Below are 25772 nucleotides of genomic sequence, written 5' to 3'. Positions count from 1 at the left end.
CATTTACAGGGAAGGGGAACAAGCAGGGAACTGGAACCGATTAGATGGCTCTACCATAAAGCTAGCATCAGCCCAAATGATCTCATTCTGTGCTGCATTGTTCATTCTAATGATTCAATGATTGTCCATCTTGGACTACAAAAACAAGTATGTGGAGCCTGAGCTAACTCTTCTTTTATTATTCTTTACAACAATATCAGATAATATTCTACTATAACTAACATAAGACAATGGTAATTTAAAGTGTTAATTTAATCAATGATAACGTAAGTTATCGCTGATAATGATCCCCAACTCTTCTGCACTACATTGACAACTCCATTAGTTCTGCTTCATTCACCCATGCTGAGCTCATCAATTTCATCAACTTTGCCTCCAACTTCCACCCTTCCCTTAAATTTGCTTGATCCATTTCTGACACCTCTCTTTATCAATTTCTCTGTCTTCATCTCTGGAGACAAACTATATGCTAATATCTTGTAAAAACCTAGAGACTCTCACAGCTATCTTGACTACACTTCTTCCCACCCTGTCATCAGTTAAAATGCCATTCCTTGTTCTCAGTTCATTCATCTCTGCTGCATCTGTTCCCAGGATGAGTCTTTTACTTCCAGGATAACAGAGGTGTCCTTTTTCTTCAATGGTTCCATTTTGTATCAGAGAATGTATACAATATACAACCTGAAATTCTTATTCTCCAGAGACATCCTTGAAACAGATGGAATAGAACACAAAGAAATAATGACAGAAAAACTTAAGAATGCTAAGGACCCCTGCCCCACCCCCACGCACAAGCAGCATCAACCCTTCCCCCCCCCATCACCCCCACTATTCTAGCAGAAAGCATCAGTATTCCCACCACCCACCATGCAAACCCCCAGAGAGAGACCATGGTCTATAGTCCATCAAAAAATAACTGTCAGCTCCCTCTTTCACAAACAGGGGAGAGACAGTTATCACTCCTTCCACAGTGAATGGAAGACAAACAGTCGCTGTTTCAGTGTTACAGTCACAGTCTGAAGCATTGCTTATTAATTCAGGTTCCCTGACTCGAGAATCGGCAGCAAACGGTCACTGACTATCGAAAGACAGAAAGAGTGATCACCTGAGTACAGGGGCCCCTGACAAACTCTCGCGCTGTCCCAATATACCGGGACCATGCAACGCTTCAGTTCATGTCACCAGCAAGAATGCATGTCCACAGGGCCGCGCAAGGCCCCAACCCCAAGAATGGAAGCTCACTGCCATGTAGAACCACAGTTTGCATGCTGCTGTAGGTCACAGACCCCCGACAGGACCCCAGCTGCCCTGAAAAGAAAAATTGAGACATTAGAAGAGGAAGAATTTAACCGTTTCACTGATGGGCTGGGAGAAGTTGCCCTCTAGCACCATCATCAAAGTACAGGGCTTCCTTTCCTCCACCATTAACACTCTCCTAACCCACATCTCCTCCATTTCCCAGACAACTTCCCTCAACCAAACTTCCTGCCATAGTAACAAGAATAGAGTTTCTCTTGTCCTTATGTACCATAAGCCTCTGCATACAGGACCTCATTCTCTACAACTTCTGTCATCTGCAACGGGACCCTACCACTAAACACATTTTTACCTCCCTCCTCCCACTCTCTGCTTTCTCAAGGATCACTCTTTTGGTGATTTCTCCATTCATTCCTCCCCACTAATCTTCCTCCCTGCAAGCAGCAGAAGTGCTACACTTACCCATTCACCTCCTCCCTCAACTCCAGTCAGGGCCCCAAACAGTCCTTCCAGGTGAGACAAATTTAATCTGCAAATCTTCGGCATCACCTACCATATTCAGTGTTCCTGAAGCAGCCTCCTCTACATTGGTGAGACCCAACGTAGATTGGAAGACCGCTTTGTTGAGCACCTTTGCTCTATCCACAACAGGCAGGATTTTCCTATGGTCAACCATTTTAATTTCAATCCCCATTCCCATTCCTCATGTCAGTCCGTGGCCTCTCCTACTGCAATAATGAGGACGCTGTGAGGTTGGGGAAGCAACACCTTATATTCTGTCTAGTACCCTCCAACCTGATGGCATGAACATCAATTTCTCTAATATCTGGTAACTTTTCCCCCTTCCTTTCCCTCTTCTGTCATTCCCCATTCTAGCTCCCCTCTTACAGCTTCTTTTCTCCTCATCTGCCTATCATCTCCCCCCAGTGCCCCTCCTCCTTCCCTTTCACCCTTGGTCCACTCTTCTCACATATCAGATGCCTTCATTTCCGGCCCTTTTCCTATTCCACCTATCACATCCCAGCTTCTTACTTCATCCTCAGTGTCCAATCCACCCAACTTCACCTATCATCTTCTAGCTTGTACTCCTTCTCCTTCCCACACATCCCTATTCTTGTTTCTTCCCCCTTTCTTTCCAGACCTGAAGAAGGGTCTCAGCCCAAAATGTCAACTGTTTATTTCTTTCCACAAATGCTGCCTGACCAGCTGAGTTCCTCCAGCATTTTGAGTGCGTTGCTCTGGATTTCCAGCATCTGCAGAGATTTTTGTGTTTATGTAAATTTTCCTGACTTTATAAAAGGAAACAAGCACACTTTGTAATGTTCTTACAGTAGATGTGGCACTACAGCTTTCCTATAGAGATATTTTTAGAAAACACACAAGTAACATTTAAAGGGACGAATTGGTCCAAGTCACCGATTTTTACAGAGAGGAAACTGTCAGTTTTAGTGGCAAGAAAATGTTTCATATGGAAGGACCAGTGTTTGCATGTCACATGAATGAATTTTGATGTTTCAGCTGTAAAACATGCAAATATGGTAAACACATTTGATCTGCAGAACCCATAGAATTGCACGATTACCCAGATTTTTCACACATGCTGAACACATGGATGATATCAGTTGGCATACAACACCTCTTTCTACAGCACCCGTCTGAAATTGGATTACCTTACTCAGATTAAGGATCTGAGATGGAGCAGATTTCCATAGGACTGTATACTCTGAAGCTGTGGTGATTAAATAGTTATTTCACTATTTCTTTTTGCTTAGCATGCTCTGCAAATGATAAGTTCTGCCAGAGTACAATAGACGAGAGTCCAACTTGTAATAAAAACACTGAATGAGCTGCATATTTATTGCTCCAATTATCTCCTCAGTGGCAGTCTTGGGTTTGAGAGGTGAAGATGAAGGAAATTCACAGTTTGGTTGTCATTGCAAGGAGGGGTCAACCCCACAAACAATATCACACCAAGTATGCACTGGGAACCACATTGTTATCTTCAGTTCTCCAAGCTGAATTATATCCATGGGCTAAAGCTTTTAAAGCCAAGGTTTATACTCCACAGCTAGGCTTTCCTGAGGGCTCAACCCTTGCTTGATGGCATCCAACATTGAGGAGGAGGAGCAGGCAAACTATGGAGGAGCTACTTCCAAGTGAAGTTCCATCTGAACATTGTAGCTTGGATATTCTTTTGAGCTGCATACCCAGGCAGTAAGACAGTAACTGGAAAGGGGAGCCCACCTCAGCATTATATAGGTTTGGGATTCCTTGTCTACTGCATCATTAAGAACATTCACTTGAAGTTTACTAGATATCCCCTACATACATTTGCTTAACTAATCCATGGTTCCTATCCAATTCCTTGCTACAAACATGACAAATGAAAGCAGAATATATACTAGGCATAGATACCAGTTTCCTTAGTCAATCACAAAACTGTTAGAACGCAACAACAGCACCATTTTCTAATTTTCTAAATGTGTCTCTCCATAGTAGCATTGGTTCAGAGTTGATTAAAGTCATTCAGACTCATGTACAGCACCTTGTCAAAGGCCTTCTGAAAAACCAAGTACACAATATCCACCAGTTCTCCTTTGTCCACGTCCCATTCCCATTCCGATATGTCAATCCATGGCCTCTCTACTGTCGAGATGAAGCCACACTTAGGTTGGAGGAACAACACCTTATATTCCATCTGGGTAGCCTCCAACCTGATGGCATGAACATTGATTTCCCTAACTTCCGTTAATGCTCCTCCTCCCCTTCTTACCCCATCCCTAATTTTCATTTTATTTATTTCTTCTTCTCTCTTTCCCTCTCACAATAACCCCTTGCCTGTTCTCCATCTTCCTCTGGTGTTCCCCTTCCCCTTTCTTTCTTCCAAGGCCTTCAGTCCTAAGATACTTTCCTTTCTCCAGCCTTGAATCCCTTTTGCCTATCAACTTTCCAGCTCTTAGCTTCATCCGTCCCCCTCCTGTCTTCTCCTATCATTTCAGGTCTCCCCCTCCCCCTCCCACTTTCAAATCTCTTACTATCTCTTTTTTCCATTAGTCCTGATGAAGGGTCTCAACCCGAAATGTTGGCTACTTCTTCCTATAGATGCTGCCTGGCCTGCTGCGTTCCACCAGCATTTTGTGTATCTTGCTTGAATTTCCAGCATCTGCAGATTTTTTCGTGTTTGTGCTCCTTTGTCTACCCTGCTTCATATTTCCTCAAGGAACTCCAACAGATTTGTCAGACAAAACTTTCCATTAAGGAAACCATGATGACTGGCCTATCTTACTATGTGCCTTCAAGTACCCCAAAACCTGATCCTTAACAATTAACTTCAGAATCTTCCCAAACACTGAGGTCAGGCTAACTGGCCTATAATTTCCTTTCTCTTCCTCACTTTCTTCTTGAAGAGTGGAGTGATATTTGTCATTTTCCATTTCTTTGGTGCCCTCTCTTTTGATGCTATGCTGGTTTTGACTTCCATTGTCAACCACAATTGCATCATCCTGCCTTTTCAATACTTCTTTTTCTTTGGGATGTATCTATCCGCGCCTTCCAGATTGCTCCCAGAAACTCCAGCCATTGCTGCTCTGCCATCAACCATGCTAGTGTCTATTTCCAATTAACTTTGGCCAGCTCCTCTCTCATAGCTCTATAATTTCCTTTACTCCACAGTAATACTGATTCATATGACTTTAGCTTGTCCTTCTCAAATTGCAGGGTGGACTATCATATTATGATTAATGCCTCCTAAGGGTTCTTTTACCTTAAGCTCCCTAATCAAACCCAGTTCATTGTGCAGCATCCAGTCCACAGTTTCCATTCCCTTAGTGGGCTCAATCACAAGCAGCTCTAAAAAGCTGTCTTGTAGGTATATTACAAATTCTCTCTCTTGGGATCCAGTACCAACCTGATTTTTCCTATCTACCTGCATATTGAAAACCCCATCAATATCATAACATTGCCCTTATGACATGTGTTTTCTATATCCCAGTTGTAATTGGTAGACCACACTCAAGCTATTGTTTGGAGGCCTCTATATAACTACCATCAGGGTCTTTTAACCCTTGCAGTCTCTTATCTCTGCCCACAAGGATTCTACATCTTTTGATCCTATGTCACCTATTTCTAAGGATTTGATTTCATTTTTTACCAACAGAGCCACCCCACCACATCTTCCTACCTGCCTGTCATTTCGATGGATGCAGTGTGTATCCTTGGATATTAAACTCCCACCTTCTTTCAGCCACGACTCCGTGATGCTCACAACATGATACCCACTAATTTCTAACTGTGCTACAAAATTGTCTACCTTTTCTCGTATACAGTGTGCATTCAAATATAACACTTCCAATTCTGTATTGTCCCCACATTATGCTGCAAACCATCCTATTGATTGCAATTTTGCCCCATCATCTGCCTGTCCTTCCTCATCTCACTGCACACTGCATCTAGTTGGATACTCCTGCCCATCCTCAGCCCTATCACTCTCGTTCCCATCTCCTTGCCAATTTAGTTTAAACCCTCCCCGACAGCTCAAGCAAGCCTGCCCGCAAGGATATTGGTCCCAACTGGGTTCAGGTGTAACCTTTCCCGGAAGAGATCCCGGTGATCCAGAAATTTGAAGCCCTGCCCTGCACTAGTTCTTCAGCCACACATTGATCTTCCAAGTCATCCTATTCTTACCCTCACTGCCGCAAGGCACAGACAGCAATCTGAAGATTACTACCCTGGAACTCCTACTTTTCATCTTTCTACCTAGCTACCTAAATTCTCTCTTTAGGACCTCCACCCTTTTCCTACCTATGTCATTAGTGCCAATATTTGCCAAGACTTCTGACTGCTCACCCTCCTCCTTTAGAGTGCCATGGACCTGATCCGAGACGTCATTGACCCTGGTACCTGGGAGGCATCCAGGTGTCTTTTTCATGTCCACAGAATCCTGTATATACTCTTCTAACCCTATTACAACTACAGTCAATTTCTCCCCCCTTTCCTACTGAGCCATAGCGCCAGACTCAGTGCCAGAGACTTGCTTGCTATAGCTCCCCCCATTTGGCCGTTCATCCTGAATGATATACTTGTCATTGAGGGGAACGGCCCCAGGGATACTCCACATTGGCTCCCTGTTTCCTTTCCCACTCCTAACAACTGCAACTTAAGGGTGACTTTTTCAATGTAGCTCCTATCTCTCTCTCCTCCTCAGTTTCCCATCTAAGCCAAAGGTCATCGAGCTACAGCTTGGTGCACCTGCTGGCAATGTGGTTATCCAGTAGGCCATAAGTCTCCCAGAATTCCTACCTCTCACACAAGAAACACAACACATCTCCTGGAGTATTCTCACTTCACTAACTGATGAAGAATGCAGAAGAAACTTACTTTGCCCAAGCCTGTTCTACCCTGAGTCCATTGAGCTAAAACCTTCCCATTCTAACACTGGTGCACTCCAACAATGGCCTTTCTTCTTAACCCTACCTTATTTTTATTTTCCCTCGCAAATGAATCATGATTTGATTGTACTGCAGGAAAAAGCCAAAAGCCTGTGAGCATTCCTTTTAAATCTCTCGTACTGACCTGTGTGTAGTCTCCTCCCTCAGTTCAACTGGGCCACCAGAAAAAGTGGAAAGCCCACAAACAGTCCTTTTTAAATCTCTCATCCCGACCTGGGTGAAGCCTCCTCTCTCGATTCATTTTGGGTCACTGGAAAAGCTATTTATTTACACTGGAAAGTGAACTCTAATTGCTGAATAGAAGTATGTCATGTTGCAATCAAGAGTCCTGGATAAACCAGACTCCCAAACTTCATTTCAGTATGGTTATGTGCACAAAATCACATCCAAAAAAAGATTGATTATCAGCAATTACTCAGGAACCTCTAACACCTGACCTAAAAATGGGTATCCTCCTCTTAATTAAGCTTGCAGTTTCTTAAGACAGATTGAATTCCAGTTCTGTGTGTAATAAGAGGATATATTTGCTGCCATATCAGTGATAACATCAAATCATCTTCCTTGCCACCATTTAAGTTAGTATACAGTGGAATCCAGTTTGGTGTTGACAAACCAACAGTCAGTCCTTCATAGGCTCAAATAGCCAGGAATCACCAGGTACAAGTTCCTCAAGGATTCCCAGATGAGCAATCGCAGCTTTCCACCAGCTTTGCTGAGGTCAGCAGCAGATCACCTTGCAGGATTATTAGACAGCTGCTTTATTTGGAAAGTAGCCGTGGATTAAGGTATAGGGGGAAGGGAGAGAAATGAATAAAGTATATTATTGTATCGGGGGGGTGTTTCATCACCCTTATTACATTTCGCACTTAATTTTCAATTATACTGTATTTCCATTTCAGTCCCCAGGCCTTCCTTGTCAATGTAATAGCTTGCTATGAAGCTTCAATGCTCTTTAATGCAAGATTAAGTAAGTTGCGCTATGTAGCAAAGACTGTTAACGCAGCCAGGATTTGTGTATGCATTCAGGATTGGCAAAGAACAGGTCAACCACATCACTATTCTTGATCAAGATGATGCTGCGAATTGTGTCTAGTGTAGTTTCCTGATCTTTCCCTTAATTTTCCTAATTGAAAGAGAACTGTTTTTGTGACAGAATGAAAACTTCTAAGTAACTTCCATCATACCTAATCTTAGAGCTGTCCCGATACCTGAACCTCTGCTTCAACAGATGTATTGTAACTCAGTGATCCATGTTGGTGCTATGCCTATATTTCTCCTTTAATTACATGTAAATAGAAATAGGCCATTTGGCCCTTTGAAGCTTCTACCATTCAGTAAGGCCTTGCTTGATCCATGACTTAATGCTGTCTATTGATGGATATTCCACACCTCCAAGGAGCATGATATGATAGCTCACAATGAACCTTGGAGATGAAGTCAAATGTGGACAGACATTGCTAACTCTGCAATAGCACTAGCAAATGTCAACCATGTTATGGAGGCAGGAAGACTAAACCAGATAAGAATGATGGATTTGCTTACTGCAAAAACCAAAAGCGTTTTTACAACCAACCAGAAGTTTCTTAGTTACCATTGGTAATCATAGCATTTTATCATTTTTTTAATATTTAAATTAATTTAAATTGCTCAACAATAGTGAGGGGAGCTCGATGTAGCACATACCCCATTAAAGTTAAACCTTAGGGTGCAGTTCTTGCATTCCAGATGTCATTTAATAATATGGTCAGACAGCAAACAAGGGTGAATTGAATATGAGACATCCTGGGCAGTAATGGCATTTCCTGTCTGCCTAGTAGCATTACGCCTACAGTGTAAGTTTTGTGTTTAATATTTAATATGAATAGCCCAGATCAAACAAATAGAGTGAAATGACAAAAGTATTATGAAAATTATCCCATAAACTTTTTATTTTATTTTTATTATTAGGATACAGTGCAGGGTAGACCCTTCTGATCCTTTGAGTCACACTGCCCAGCAACCCCCGATTTAACCCTAGCCTAATCATGGGACAATTTACAAGGACCAATTAACCTACCATCTGGTACATCTTTGAACTGTGGGTGGGAAGCAGAACACCCAGATGAAACCCATGCAGTCACGGGGAGAACATACAAACTCCTTACAAACAGCTGGGGGTATTGAACCTGGGTCGCTGGTACTGTAAATCATTGTGCTAACCACTAAGCTCCCTTGCCGCCCCATTCTATAACATTCCAGTGGATTGTGTAAGTTTGTTAGTAAATTTGTATCTTTAAAAATTATCTGTAAGCATCCTGGATTGCCGAAGTTATCTTTAGTTTAAGCTGCTTAACTTCAAGCTGTGTTTGTGTTGTTGCCAGCTGTCTACAATAAGAACCAAGAAATTCCAGGGAGCTCCTCTGAATCCACTTCAGTAATTTATGTCAGGGATTAAGAAGCGATCTTCTCCCTTTTTTGTGTTAAAAAAAACAATTGCTTCCACCTCTCGTGGTGAACTTGTGAATTCTTGGCAGCAGCTTGGAGAAAATTCAGGGGCTCACTGTTCTTCCCAGTGACACATCCTAGTGGATTCTGCAAGTTTATTTTGGGATTGGTCCTGATGTGGTCAGTGTGTCAGCAATCAATGGAGGAGCACAGCACGGCAAAAAGGCCAACATATGTGCAGGCATGATCACAGACTCACAGCTGTGCATCTATTATTGGACACACAGTTTCATAATATAGTGGTTATGCTAATAGAGATAGATATGACTGCCTTTGTGGATTATGGGTCTTTCAAGATACGCACTGAACATAGATAAACGTGGGTTTACCTGCTGGGGTATAAGTCGGGTAAATGTTCAAGGACTGATACTTGAACTAAATAAAATTTGTCACGATGTAAAAGAAGGATTGGCACAATACTGTGAACAAGTGCAGTGGCCCCTGATCAAGACAACGAGGAAACATAATTTTTGTTGTACATTATTTGCAATTCTCTCTCTCTCTCCCCCCCCACTCTCTCTCTATCTCTATCTCTCTCTCTCACTCTCACTTACTCATTCACTCACTCACTCACATGCAATCTTTTCTGTTATTAACTACCCACATTACTTTCAATCACTAACTGTCAAGATATGGACACGAAGTCTATATCATTTTAATTAAAGGAGAGTTGTAATAAATATTGCATATATAATTTTCATTGGTATGTTTTCAAAAACTGTCATTTCACCAACAATTCTCTGTTGATGCCCATCACCTCCATCTGGTAAGAAGCTGCCAACCTGTTTATTGGTAGATGCATAGTAAATAAAAGTAGCAGGTTCTTTTTTAAGTTGTTTATGTAAAATACACTTCATTAGTTTAAATAATCAGCTTATTTCAGCGAGTGAATGAGAGAAAAAGATGCTGTGATATAATCGTTCAGTGAAGTGAAGAAGATATGACACTGAATGCTATATATTCAAAGGAAGTCTGTTGAAGTGTAAAGTTGGGCTCCCGCTTCATTACAATCATCAAAACATCCACAATTTCTCAGTCTAACCTAGAAAATAGATGTTCTCAATGGTGAGTGGATTAGAATGTATCTGAGGTCTGCAACATGTGCCTGATAACTGAATTCCCAAGAGAAATACTGAATTAGAAAAGTTCAGAAATTGGTTTAATCAGCTGTTAAGGGAAATGTCATCAAGCAACATCATAAAGCAAGGAAAAAAATTAATTATTTTTCTTTTATTGTGAAGATGCTCTTAGTAGTTTACTTGTCATGGCTCAGGATTATTTGTGAAGTACCATATTTGATGGAATATTACATCTTTAATTAAAATCATCACACTTTGATATACTGCATTGTCAAAGCATTTAACAATAAGCAACTTTCTACTGTTTTTTTTCCAGAGTGTGCTGGCTGTGGGGATGAGATCAGACACGGACAGTCTCTGCTGGCCCTAGAGAAGCAGTGGCATGTGAGCTGCTTCAAATGTCAGTCCTGTGGCGTTGTCCTGACAGGAGAATATATCAGCAAGTATGTACGATTCTTCAGGATATATGTTGGAAAGAATAACCCATACTCTCTTTCTAACTAAATGCATCCATCCAAATTGGATGAGCTGATTTCTACTCTATAATTAATTTACCTAATGGCCAAACTTCAATTTACCATTAGATTATTAGGAGAAAGGTAGTATTTCTTTGGATTTCTTCCTCCCCGCTTGAATTTTTTGACTCACAATCAGTTCATAAAAAGTCACTTTCCTGCAAAATCTCGCCAATGTGTAAATATATACAACAGACTATTTTTCAGTTTGCTCTGTAATCTCAGCATAGAAATCATAGTCCAAAATCAAAGGAATATTGATGATATGTACATAAAAGTTTGGGGGTTGAGTTTTTAAAAAACTAACTCACCTATTCTTAGGACTAAGACGTCCAAACATCTCAGAATTTCCACTCTCCTTGTGGAAGGTGTTGACAGTACTATTTCAAAGTGATGAATGTATGGGAGACTAGGAATATGGAACTACGTTCTGCTATTCCTTAGTGTTCTCTGCACCAGTCCGTTTTATTCACTTCATCATATTAGGTAGAATTCTCTGATGAAGTGGTAAGTAACATCCCAAACCATGAAATCACATCTAAATGCTTCTTACAGTGGTAATAAGGGAAATTCAACAGCCTGTGTGCACATGAGGTCCTACAAAGAGGGAGGTGATACACAACTAGTGATTCTGCTTTAGTGATGGTGGCTCATAAAAAGTAAACTTTGTCGTGAGATCTTCTGAGTTCACCTGCACTCTTAGGAGCAGTGGTGGTAGTTACAGATCCTTAAGCCTACCACAATACTCAGTAAGAATGTCGCCAAAGTTCTACATCAGCACCACTTTCCTACCTTACCTTCCTGCTGCATGGTGCTCAAGATCTTTCAAAATCTGTGTTGATTATGACCAGCTACTGATACATCCTTGTGGGGTTAAGAACTTCTAAATTTCATGGGCTGCTTAACAATTAAATTTCTCCCCATCATAAGTCCTAAAACTTGATTTCTTAACTTGACACAATGCACTTACCAACAACAAGAACTAATGCAACTTGTACATGGAACCATCAACAGCTCCAAGGAGCAAGTTAGTTGAAACTTTTGTTTTGCAGATGTGAAGTGTAAAGTCCATTTCCCTATATTCTGCAGTTCACTAACTGTAGCTGTGGTGACTGTAGTTCTAGAGCAGAGGTAATATCTGTTGAACAACTTTTCCTTTTGTCATTCCGATTAGCTTCACTCCAACAGAGCTGAGGGTAAGAGGTAGGGTGTAGCATTGCAGTGATAAAAATTGAGTAGAGTATTGAGGTGATAATGTTTGACAGCAATCTTCAAAACATCAAAGTAAATGTTTTGTCGAAGTACATATATGTCACCATATACTACCTGGAGGTTATTTTTTCTTGCAGGCAATTACAGGAAAATAATGAAATGCAATAGAATTTATGATAATCCATAGCAACACGCACAAAATGCTGGAGGAACTCAGCAGGTCAGGCAGCATCTATGGAAATGAATACACTGTTGACATTTTGGGCCAAGGCCTTTCTTCAGGACTGGAAAGGAAGGGGGAAGATGCTGGAATAAAAAAGTAGTGGAGGGGAGGGAGGACTAGCTGGAAGGTGATAGGTGAAGCCAGGTGACTGGGAAGGGTAAAGGGCTGGAGAAGAAGGAATCTGGTAAGAAAGGAGAGTGAACCATGGGAGAAAGGGAAGAAGGAGGAGTGTCGGGGGAGATAATAGGCAGGTGGGGAGAAGAGGTAAGAGGCAAGAGTGGGGAATAGTAAAAGAGGGAAGGGAGAAGTGAAAAAATTGCAGGAAGGAGAAATTGATGTTCATGCCATCAGGTTAGAGACTACCTAGATGGAACATGAGATGCTGCTTCTCCACGCTGAGAGTGGCTTCATCATGACAAAAGAGGAGGCCAAGGACCAACATGTGAGAACAAGAATGGCGAAAGGAAATAAAATGGTTGGCCACTGGGAAATCCTGCTTTTGGTGGATGGAGCAGAGGTGCTGGACAAAGTGGTCCTCCCATTCACAACGGGTCTCACCAAAGTAGAGGAGGCCCTGACGGATGACTGGAAACAATAAACAATCCCAGCAGATTCACAGGTGGAGTATTGCCTCACCTGGAAAGACTCTTTGGGGCCCTAAAATAGAGTTAAGGGAGGAGGTGAATGGCAGATGCCAGGTGAAAGATTACTGGGGAGGAATGAATGGACAAGGGAATCAGGGTGGGAGGAACTCCTGCAGAAAGCAGAGAGTGGGGGATGTAGATAAAGATGTGTTTAATTGTAGGATTGCATTGAGGATGTTCGAAGTTGCAGAGACTGATGTGTTGGATGCTGAAGTTCATAAGGTGGTAGATGAGTTCAAGAGGAATTATATCCCTGTTAAGGTGACAGGAAGATGGGGTGAGCCTTGTTTTCTGGAAAATGGAGATAAGGGTGAGAGCAGCATTTATGATGGATGAAGGGAAACCCCAATCTTTGAAGAAGGAGGACATCCCTGATGTCTTGAAAGGGAACAAATGCAGCAGAGACAAACAAATTAAGAAAAGGGAACGACATTCTTACAGGAGACAGGATGGGAAGAGGTATAGTCAAGATATCTGTGGGATTAGGTAGGTTTATAAAAAATGTCAGTAGGCAGTGTGTCTCCAGAGATGAAGACAGCAAGATCGGGAAAGAGGAGAGAATTGTCAGAAATGGACCAACAACATGGTGGAAGTTGGAGGCAAAGTTGATGAAATTGACGAGCTCAGCAGGTGTGCATGAAGTAGCACTAACAAGTCATCAATGAGCACGGGAAGAGTTGGGAGGCATTACCAAGGAAGGCTTAGAACATGGACAGTTCTATGTAGCCAGCAAAAGGCAGGCATAGGTGGGGCCCATGCGGGTGCCCATGATTACCCCTTGAGCGTGGAGAAAGTGGGAGGACATGAAGAAGAAATTGTTGAGGTGAGAACCAGTTCTACCAGAAGGAGGAGGGTGGTGGTGAAGGCGTACTAGTTGATAAGCTATGCATAAATAAAGACTGACAAGCAACTAATGTGCAAAAGAAGGCAAATTGTGCAAATAATAAAAAAAATAAATAATACTGAGAACATGAGTTGTAGAGTCCATGAAAGTGATCTGCACAGAGGTTGAGTTGGGAGGAGAATTTATCAATGGAATTCAGAGGTATGACAGAAAGTGCTCTCCCACAACTCATTTGCCCACCTTGTTTTTGAATGGAAGCGAACTTGCATCCTTTACAGTTAGTCTCTTACCTACACTATAAATAGGGTTGTAATTAGATGATCCACCTGACATTTCACCAGACTGCCATCTTGAATATGATCCATTTACATGAATATTCTCCATGTTAATGATCCTCAATTTAACTCAGCATAATTTGCTTTTCCTAATGCCATGAGGTTTAATTATGTATAACGACCTTGTGCCCGCAACCTAATTAAATAGTTTCTGGAAATCCAAATATGACACACCTTCTGGTATCTCCTTCTATACCTTATTCCATCAAAAAAACTCCTATCAGTTTGACCAACAGATACCCTTGCCACTGTGTCTCTTCACGACCCACCTGCCCCCAAACCCCGACTCCCCATTCTTATCTGTTCACTTCCCTTTACTGGTTCCGTTTTCCATCTTCTTTTTATCACATGTTCCATCATTTGCAGCCACCTATCAACACCCAGTCTCTGTTGCTATTTCCACTTTCCTTCCTTCATCTGCCTATCATTCTTCCTCACTTGGATCCATTTATCATTTGCCAGCTCTTGCTCCACCCTTTATACTGGCAATCTCTCCTCTATATTTCAGTTCAACCCAAAATATCACAATCTATTTCCTTCCACAGATGCTACCTGGGCTGCTGCATTTATCCAGCAGTTTGTTCTTTGCCCCAGATTCCAGCATCTTCAGTTTCTTGTGTCTCCTGTAATCCCTTTCATTACATTTACTAACTCTTGCCTATGTTGTGGACTTTTACTTCCCCAATAGTACACATTCTTCACAAGGAACTCTAGCTTGTCAGTTAATTGCCCATGTTTAATATTCTGTCACGATGTCAATAAGCTACGGATGGTGCTGCTAGTTCAAGAGTACTAACTTGATGTGGGTCCACATTAGGTGTTCCTGTCTCAGAAGGAAGGGCTTTAGTCATAATTTACTGATTTGGTGTTTTTACTCCTACAAAACTGAGAACTTGCATGAATTTATTTTTTTAATCTTAAAATGTTTAAGAATCTACATCTATCAATAATTTGTTAGAAATATCTTTAAGGTTATCTCTATTAGATGTGACTTCCCTATTGGATGCTAGAGAGTTCTCCTTACACCTTACAGAACAACCCAACAGCAGAAACGAAAGAGAACATAGCATGTTCCCTCTCTGATTCACCTAAAAGCCTTCTTCATAGATCAGTTAATGAATCATGCAGAAAGTTTCTGACATTTGAAGTCCAACTCTGAATCCCACTGGCATATAAAAACAAGCAGAAGCTCTGAAGACTTCTTGACATGAAGGAAAGCAAATGTTGGATTTTAGGGATGTTTTGATATTCACCAGCCAGCCATTTTAGTTCATGCATTATTGCTAAAGTTAAAGTTACAAAACAGGAGAGAACAGTGCAAGCATCAATCAGTGAATTCAATAATGGCTACAGGGAAAAAACTTCTCAATTTTGCTACAGATAATAACCAGAACAAATTTTCTCTGAGATTAATTTTGTGAAACGTAACAAGGTTTGGTCTTCTCCACTCCAAGGAAAATAAATCCAGCCTCTCTAGTCTCCTGTCATAAATGAAACATTCTATCCCAGGCATCTCAGTCCTTTGGTGAATCTCCTCTGCATCCTCTCCAGTACAATTGTGTGCAAAATGATGATCTGAGCTACACTCTCTATTCCATTTGTAGCCTTATTAATGTTTTATAAATTCAACCATACCCTCTCTAAATCGTGCAGCAAATTTACTTGTGAACAGGTGTATTTTATTATTGCAACAGGAGCATTGGAACTGCTTAATCTGTCACAATTTTGAAAATGGTAACACATTTCAGTTTTTAATGCTGATTTTCTAACTGTAGAACCAAATATATAGGGTCATGAAATTACTTAATAATTCTATAAATACTAATAATTTGAAATGGAGCTTCAGTACCTCTTACTTTTGATGAAAATTATAAGGGCTGAAAAATGTATGATCATTAGCTCAGTTTAAATTGCTCAGTATTGATTTTTTTCTCTTTCTAAGGGATGGTGTTCCTTATTGTGAAACAGATTACCATTCTCGGTTTGGCATCAAGTGTGAGAGTTGTGATAGATATATCAGTGGAAGAGTACTGGAGGTAAGTTTTCTATAACAAGAATAGATAGATTTTTAGTGGACATGATGGAAATTATGTTGCTGTTAGATTTCTGTTCAGTTCTCCAGGGTTCATTTCCTTAATTGGAGAACATAGAACACTATAGCACAGTGCAGGCCCATTGGCCCATAATGAAGTGCCAACCTTCTAACATAATTTAAAATTAATCTAAGCCTTCCCTCCAACATAGCCCTCCATTTTTCAGTGTTCATGCATCACGTGTGTTTGTGCATTTTGTTTTCTACAAATACCAGTAAACAGGTTTTCAAATAACTATGCTTACAGCTCTGGAACCTTATCTAGCTGCATTAACAAATTACTCACACTGACTAAATCCCTCTAGTCCACCTGTAATTCTTTGAGCTAGATCTTTCCCTAATAGGGTCGATCAAGCTGCATAGCCAGTCACGAGGATTGGCAGATTCTCACATTTCTTAATGAGAAACTGCACATGCCATCTGACACAGGCTTTTCTGAGCCTTCATATTCAACATGTTCCTTGCTGAAGACATCTTGCTAAGTCTCAAGCAGTCAGCAGCCATATCGGTGTACATATTGATATACTGGTCAATATGTTTTCCTGCAGCTTCAAAATTAATGCATTTCTGATTACTGCCACCAAACTGCTTAAAATGCAGTCTTCTAACTACATGCTGGACAAGTTCATTGTCAGCTTGCACAGAGATCCCACAAGGTTATGGTATTCTGGCTCACTACCCTGGGCACTGCCACTCTGTGCCCATTTTTCAGACAGAGAGAACCCTTCGCTGCTCTGTTACATCTGTACTAATGCTTCTTTGCATCACCCTCACTCAGTGTTGTAACTGGCCTTACCACCCTAGAAAGACTTTGACAAACCATTTAATTCAAAACTTGCAGATGAGCAGGATTCTACACTTTCCTTCTCTCAGAGCCACAGCTCTTCACTGAATTAGAACACAGAACATGAAACACCCAGGCCTGTTCTCTTCTCACGGCTGTCATCAGAGAGGAGGTACAGGAGCCTGAGATCACACACTAGATGTTTTAGTAACAGTTTCTTTCCATCCAATATCAGAGTTCTGAATAGAAAATGAACAATTTTTACTCTCCCTTTGCATTACTTATTTTCTTCTATTATAATTTAGAGTACAAATATATTTATGTATTGCACTATACTGCTGCTGTAAAACAGTTCATGATATTTTGTGAGAGATAATATACTTGATTCTAATTCTGAATATTACAGCACTTAAAGGCCCTTCTGTCCACAATGTTGTGTTAACCTTATAACCCACTGTAAGATTAACCCTTCCCTCCTATATATCTGTTCATTTTTATCATCCTTGCACCTATCTCTTTGGCCTCCGCTGGTCAGGGTCAAACATGGATGTTGCATCCAAGCTGTTGAATTCAATACGTGAACCAATATGCAAACCACGGCAGTATGATATGAAGAGCAAGCTGTTGCCCAGGCAGCAGGCCGACCCTCTCCACACAGCTGATGAATCCAAAGGAACAGCAGAGACCAATGCAGTTTAGTACCAGCGGTGTCTCAGGAGTTACCAGTCAGCATTAAACTCAACCAAGGATTGCCTTAGGGACTCCATCTTCAGATTTTTCCTTGGGGTTTACTCCTAGAGTCTTCTCCATGAATGACAACAGCCACGAGGCAGCAGAGGTTTCAGGTCTCAGCTTTCCTTCGCTGAGATAAGCTGCCAACTATGGCTGAAGATCCTCGTTTGCCTGGAGTGACTGGTTTTAAGGTGCTAGTAAACTGCCCTTCCCCCTTTCCTGTCAGTTGAAATATTTCCGCCAGGCTTACTAGCTAAGCCACATGTGAAGGCAGGAGGTGAACTTGGCTGACAGAAGCTATTTGAGACAGACACCATTGGAAGCATTTAATGGGTAGTGGGACCTCATCCCCACTACTTACCACACCTCCCAGCCCGGGCTATGGCAACTTAAAGGAACATGTGCCTATCTAAGAGCATCTTAAATGCCCTTAATGAATTTGCCTCTACTCCTGCCTCTACCAGCACCCCTGGCAGGGTGTTTCACACACACACTCCTCTCTGTGTAAAGAACTTACCCCTGACGTACAGTAAATACTCAAGTGGCAAAATAGTACAATCGTGGCTGACAAGAGAAGTCAATGCAAATGTAAAAGCAAAAGAGAGGGCACACAACAAAGCAAAAATTAGTGGGAAGACAAAGGATTGAGAAGCTTTTAAAAACTTACGAAGACTCCTAAAAGAATCATTAGGAGTGAAAAGATGAAATATGAAGGCAAGCTAGAAAACAGTATCAAAGTGGATTGTAAAAGCTTTTTCAAGTATGTAAAAAATAAAAGAGAGATATGAGTGGATATAGGACCTCTAGAAAGTGAGGCCAGAGAAATTATAACTGGGGACAAGGATATGGCAGATGAACTAAATGAGTATTTTGCATCAGCCTTCACTGTGGAAGACACTAGCAGTGTGCCAGATGTTGAAGGGTGTGAGGGAAGAGAAGTGAGTGCAGTTACTATTACAAGGGAGAAGGTGCACAAGAAGCTGGAAGACCTAAGGTAACAAAGGTCACCTAGACCAGATGAACTGCACCCTAGGGTTCTGAAAGAGGTAGCTGTAGAGATTGTGGAGGCATTAGAAATGATCTATCAAAAATCATCGGACTGTTGCCTGGTGCCATAGGACTGGAAAATTGCAAATTACATTCCACTCTTTAAGAAAGGAGGAAGGCAGTAGAAAGGAAGTTATTGACTAATTAGCCTGACCTTAGTGTTTGGGAAGATGTTGGAGTCAATTGTTAAGGATGAGATTATGGAGTACTTGGTGACACAGGACAAGATAAGACAAAGTCAGCATAGTTTCCTGAAGGGAAAATCTCACCTGATGAACCTGTTGGAATTCTTTGAGGAGATTACAAGTAGGATAGATAGAACATACAACATAGAACATAGAATAGTACAGCACAGTACAGGCCCTTCAGCCCACAATGTTGTGCGGACCCTTAAACCCTGCCACCCATATAACCCCCCACCTTAAATTCCTCTATATACCTGTCCAATAGTCTCTTAAGTTTCACTAGTGTATCTGCCTCCACCACTGATTCAGGCAGTGCATTCCATGCACCAACCACTCTCTGAGTAAAAAACCTTCCTCTAATATCTCCCCTGAACTGCCCACCCCTAGATAAAGGAGATGCAGTGGCTGTTGTATATTTGGACTTTCAGAAGGCCTTTGACAAGGTGCCACACATGAGGCTGCTTCCCAAGTTAAGAGCCCATGGTATTACAGGAAGGTTACTGGCATGGTTAGAGCACTGGCTAATTGTTAGCAGGCTGTGAGTGAGAATAACAGGATCCTTTTCTGGTCGGCTGCCGGTAAGTAGTGGTGTTCTATAGGGGTTGGTGTTGGGACCACTTCTTTTTATGCCGTATATCAATGATTCAGTTGATGGAATAGATAGCTTTGTTGCCAAGTTGGCAGATGATACAAAAATTGGTGGAGAAGCAGGTGGTGTTGAGGAAACAGGTGGGCTGCAGAGGACTGAACAGATTGAGAGAATTAGCAACAGAGTGCCAAATGAAAATGAAATACAATGTTGGAAAATGCACGGTCATGCACTTGGTAGAAATAAGTGAGCAGACTATTTTCTGAATGGGCAAAAAAAGTCCAAAAATCTGAGATGCAAAGGGACTAAGTGTTAAATGTTAGCTTGCAGGTCGAGTCGGTGGTGAGGAAGGCAAGTGCAATGTTAGCATTCATTTCAAGTGGTCTAGAATATAAGAGCAGGGATGTGATGCTGAGGCTTTATAAGGCACTGGTGAGGCCTCACCTTGAGTATTGTGAACAGTTCTGAGATTCTTATCTAAGAAAAGATGTGCTGGCATTGGGAGAGTTCAGAGGAGGTTCACAAGATTGATTCCGGAAATGAAAGGGCCATCATATGAGGAACGCCTGGGAGCTCTGGGTCTGCACCTGCTAGAACCCAGAAGGATAATGCGGGATCCCATCGAAACCCCCCAAATGCCGAAAAGCCCGGACAGAGCAGATGCGAATTACTGTATTGTTCTAATGTAATGGCATCAATCAGATCATTTCAGTTTGGCTAATAAGTCCACAAATGAACAAACCAGTTCACAAGGTTAAGTACTTCAAGGATAGTGACAGTAAGATATGTTACCTCACTAACTCAACTTTCAGCATATTACATGCAAACTTTCCATAACTTGAACAACCAAAGCACACTTTAGCTTTCAATGTAATAGTAGTAAAAGACATGTGTATTAAATGTATCTATCATATAAAAGCAAAACATAAGATACTTTAAAACAGTAATTGTATTCATCTATTCATTTTATACATTCTATGTGAAATAATGGCTGGTAAAACCTTTCTCTTAAACCACTCACTTATAATGTTCTTGTTTGTAGTTTTACTTATTTTCCAAATGAACTTCTTCAGAATTATAGCACATTGATTGGGAGCATTATTTTGTGTTTCATGATCTTTTTTTGTAGATTGGGAGATACTAAAATTACTTTGTGCCAACCTTTATACACAAATACAGGAGAGAACACTCTAAGCAACAATCACTGAAATCAAAAATGCCCACAGGAAAAAATCTATTTTTGATTTTGCTACAGATAGTAACTAGAAAGGATTTTCTCTGAGGTTAATTTTGTAACATGCAACATATCTCGCTCCGAGGAAAATAGATCCAGCCTCTCTCGTATCCTTTCAGGAATGAAGCAGGCAATATTTTGGTGAATCTCCTCTGCACTGACTGAGTTAGGCTACAACTCAGTATTCCAATTGCAGCCTATTTTTTGTTGCATAAAACTCTACGATAACCTTCCTAAATCTTGCAGCAATTTTACTTGTGATAAGATCATGGAAACGCAAAGAAATTAAACAATTTCATTGAAGAGCTGTGCCAAGAAAATATCTAAGGGAATGTATTTATTATTGCCTGAAACAAATTAAGCTGTTTTTGGAAAATGAAAACAAATTAGTTCTTCAACTACTTTGTAATGTGCTATATCTTCTAAGGTGGAGAGGAATGCAGAATCAAGGTGCAGGCTTGATTTTTCTTATCTTAAGGACTAGTTTGACAACTGTTTAGCATAACAAATGGATCACTGCCTGAAACACTTTGACAGAAATTTATTTCTCTATGGTAACTTATATACACAATGGTGTTGTGCCACCAATAGTATAAAGCCTAATTTATACTTCTGCGTCAAATGTACGCCGTTGGTACTGCGTACCCTACACTGTACTCTACGCCGTAAGGTGATGTACACCTCCCCAAAAAAGTAACTCACACGTCGTGGCGACGCGGGCTGCAAAATCTGTGAATGGTCCACTTGGTAGCATCGTATTTCCTCCTATGCATTTCCGGTTGCTTTTCTCCGCCATGTCTGAAAACTGATGCGAAATAACTGGTTGGAGACGATGAACCAAATCGTCAAATCTACCTGCCGACACCCGAAAATATTTGAAATGCATTTCCTCGTCCATGTCTCTCACAAAGAAACTCAACACAATGGCATAGAAACCCCACCGCCAACTAGCGTTTTGGCGGTGGATTGCAGAGCCACACAGACACAACTACACATGCTCGCTACGGCGTAGGGCTACGCAAAAGTATAAACCAAGCCTGTGGCATAGCCCGTATGCACAAGTATAAATCAGCCTTAAAGTTTAAACATCAAACATTTGTGCAGTTAAATGTATGTTTTGTGCATTTAGGTTTTAATGGAGTTAGCTTCTGAAATATTATTTCTGTTTAATCTTTACCCACAAGGAGCAAAAGAGAAAAAAAGTTTTAACTGAATCCAAGAGACATGGTTTGTTTGGGCATCATATCTATTGTTTTTATTATTGTACACAGTGAAGTATGTGCTAGAAATCAAGTGTAACAAAGACTAGATTCACTCCCAGTCATGAAGGTCTTCACACTGTGAGAGCAGATTTTGCTCAATGGCTTGAGATTACAGTACATATTCAAATGTATTTTTAATCAAAATTTACTTTGCAGTGGATCTTGTACCTATATATTGAATGAAGTCCAGAAATAATTTGCTGGTATTTCTTGTAGTTACTGTGTTTTGGCAGTATTGTAAACATAGTGGGAGATAAGGTCTTTTCATGATGCTGGAATAATGAAATCAATTAATAGCTTCATTAGCAGATTCAGTCAGAAGAAAGCTTCTCCATTTTCTTGCATAGGCTGGTAACACAGTGATTTAAAAATACCATTTTCTTCATTAAAATTAATAGCCCACATAAAATGGTGTCGTTTCCCATGACACCTGCATTTCCCTCCTAAACCTTTGCCAGATCTCCTTTCTAAGTTTTAGGTTGGATCAGGCTGGCTGTCAGTAGCAGGTAAGAAATACAACATTTGCTCTTTGTTTGTTACTTATTAGGGAAATTACCTATTGAATTGAACAGAAGGAAAGAATCAAAAAAGAACAGAAATAATTTCCAACCTGGAACCAGCCAAACATTTTTAGAAAACATTGGTTAGGCTACAGCAGGGGTACTGTACTCTGTACAGTTGTTATGTTGGGAGAAGGTGCTGAGGAGATGTTGCTTGGAATGGAACATTATGAAAGAAGACTGTAGAGGCTGAGCTTATTCTTTATGGAGGAGGCTGGGGTACCTAATTAAAGTATATAGTACTTTTCGGGCCTTAGCGAAAATAATAGAAAACTTTTCCTCATACTAGAAGAGTCAGAAACAAGAGTGTATAGGTTTAGTGTGTAGGAGATCTGGAGATTTTTTTTTTGCCCGGAAGATGGAAAACATTGCCTGAGTGAGGGATGGAGAGGGGTATTGTCACATTTAAGTAGATTCTGGATGAATTGCCAAAGCATGGAAGTCTTTTGGACCAAATGCTAACAAATGGGTTAAGTGTAGATAAGTTATTGTGGATATTGGTAATGAAAGACCCTGTTTCTGTGGTATACAACTCCAAGATATATCAAAACATGTATATCACATATCAAAGCTAGAATTCTGAATAACCAGGTAGTGTTTGCAGAGCACAGTCTACATATTGACATTCACAGCCAAACATCAGGATTGCAAAAATTTTGTACTCAGCTGGCCCCAGTTCTCTTTTCTGCATGTGTATGTTGTACATTGTGGGCGTGCACATCTTGAATCGAATGACTGGTGTTTGCTGACATGCCGGTCTTGCATGTGCACACATTCCAGTTCCATGAAGACAACAGAGAATTGAATGAGATTCAGAAAGGACTTCAAACATTCAGGTTGAGTTTCAGTGCAATGTCTGTCCATTATAACTTTTACTGCAGAGAGCATGTGATGTTAAATCATCAGGAAGAATCTTTTTGCAGAGATTGATGTAAACTATGGTGGAGAAAGTGGGACAAAACATAACCCATCGGGTTCACTTATGAAGGAAGTCTACAGCCTATATTTGGGTTGGCCTACATGTGATTCTCAAGCTACTAAATAAAAAACGAATAAATGGGAGATGCTGAAAATTTAAAATAAAAACAAATTAAAAATAATGCTGGAGACATTTGACAGCTCAGAACTTAAAAACTGCCTGAAAGATTAACTCAGTCCCTCTTTCTGTGATGCAGCCCTGACTTGCTGAATGTTTCCAACAGTTTGGATTTATTCCAGATCCACCAATGTGGTTGACACTGGATTGAGTTCAGAAGCAATTAGTGATGAATAATAAATGGTGCATTGCCAGCAGCATCCCAATAGCAAGTTAAAGAAAACGTATATATACCAGCCATCGGAATTAGATTCGTAAACACGAGGAATTCTGCAGATGCTGGAAATTCAAGCAACACACATCAAAGTTGCTGGTGAACACAGAAGGCCAGGCAGTATCTCTTTCAAGAGACGCTGCCTGGCCTGCTGCATTCACCAGCAACTTTGATGTGTGTTATCAGAATTAGATTGACACTTTGATGGAGTAAAAGAACAGTGCGGCATAACGCAGACTGTTCAGCCCACAGTGTTGTACCAATCTAATAAAGCACATGGTCCATATCCATCATTCTCTGTATATTCATGTGCCTATCTAAGATCCTCTTAAATATCTACCATCTCTGTCTCCACCATCACCCTTGGCACTGCATTCCACGCACCTGCCACACTTTGTAAAAATACTTGCCCCGCACATCTCCTTTGAATTTTTCCCTCTTCATTTTAAATGCATGCCCTACCGTATGAGATATTTTAACCTTGAGAAAAAGATATCGACTGTCTATCTATGCCTGATATAACTTTGGAAACATTTACCAGCTCTTTTGTCAGCTCCTTCCATTCCAGAGGAATCACCCTTAGTTTGTCCAACCCCTCCATATAGCATTTTCCCTCTAATCCAGGAAGCATCCTAGTAAACCTTTACTGAAATGCCTCCAAAGCCACCTCATCCTTCCTACAAAAGGGTGATGGGAATTTAATTGCAACACTCCACATGCAGCCTAACCAGAGTTTTACACCGTAACTTCCTGACTCTAAACTCAACATCTCAACTAACAAAGGCATGTAGGTCATTTCTTTACCACCTCTATCAATGGCCACTTTCAGAGAGTAATGGACTTGGACCCAAGATACTTGTGTACATCAATGCTGCAAAGCATCCTGCTTTACCTATACACTGTCCCTTTACATTTGCTCTCCCAAAATGTGAGTCCTCACACTTGCCCAAATTAAACTCCATCTGCCGTTTCTCTGCCCGACCTACAGCTGAAAGGAAATGCCACTAGTCTCAGTGAAGAGTGAAAAGAAGTGTAGGATGAGCTGCAGTAGCGACACTAACATTATGTTCAGCAAACACAAGAAAATCGGCTGATGTTGGAAATTGAAAGCAATACATTCAAAATGCTGGAGGAACTCAGCAGGCGAAGTAGCATCTATGGAAACGATTTAAACAGTCGACATTTCGAGCCAAGACTCTTCATCAGGACTGGAAGAAAAGATGGGAAGTCAGGGTAAGAAGGTGGAGGGAGGGGAGGAAGAAGTACAAGATAGTAGGTGATAGGTGAAAACTGGAGAGAGGGAGGGGATGGAGTAAAGAGCTGAGAAATTGATTGGTGAAAGAGATAAAGGGCTGGAGGAGGGGAAATCTGATAGGAGAGGGTAGAAGACCATGGAAGAAAGGGAAGGAGGATGAGCAGCAATGGGAGGTGAGAGAGGGAAAAAGGGATGGGGAATGGCGAAGGAGAGAGGGGGCAGTTACCAGAAGTTCGAGAAATCAATGTTCATGCCATCAGGTTGGAGACTGCCCAGACAGATTATAAGGTGTTGCTCCTCCAACCTGGGTGTGGTCTCGTCGTGGCAATAGAGGAAGCCATGAACTGTATGTTGGAATGGGAATGGGAACTAGACTTGAAATGAGTAACTACCAGGAGACTCTGCTTTTTCTGGCTACTCAGTGAAGCGGTCTCTCAATCTATGTCTAGTCTCACTGACCTACAGGAGGCCACATGGGGAGTACTGGGTACAGTAGATGACCCCAACAGACTCACAGGTGAAGTGTCGCCTGAGCTGGAAGGACTGTTTGGGGCCCTGGATGATCATGTGCAGGTGTCAGGGCAGGTGTGGTGCTTGTTCCACTTGCAAGGATGAGTACCAGGAAGGAGATCAGTGGGGCGGGGGGGGGGGAATGAGTGGACAAGGGAGTCACGTAGTAAGC

General features: G+C 41.2%; 1 protein-coding gene across 1 annotated transcript in view; it reads left to right on the top strand.

Annotated features, from left to right (window-relative positions):
- ablim3 (actin binding LIM protein family, member 3) overlaps window positions 1–25772 on the top strand; it is a 323415-nt gene that overhangs the window by 187803 nt on the left and 109840 nt on the right. Inside the window, exons 5-6 of the mRNA XM_072263720.1 lie at window positions 10584–10710; window positions 15983–16076. Of these exons, the coding sequence (XP_072119821.1) occupies window positions 10584–10710; window positions 15983–16076 (221 nt within the window). The remainder of the gene's footprint in view (window positions 1–10583; window positions 10711–15982; window positions 16077–25772) is intronic.

This window comes from Mobula birostris, chromosome 7 (assembly GCF_030028105.1).
Source record: "Mobula birostris isolate sMobBir1 chromosome 7, sMobBir1.hap1, whole genome shotgun sequence".
NCBI lineage: Eukaryota > Metazoa > Chordata > Chondrichthyes > Myliobatiformes > Myliobatidae > Mobula > Mobula birostris.
Note: the sequence above shows the minus strand (reverse complement) of the source record. Positions and strands in the feature narration are given on the sequence as shown.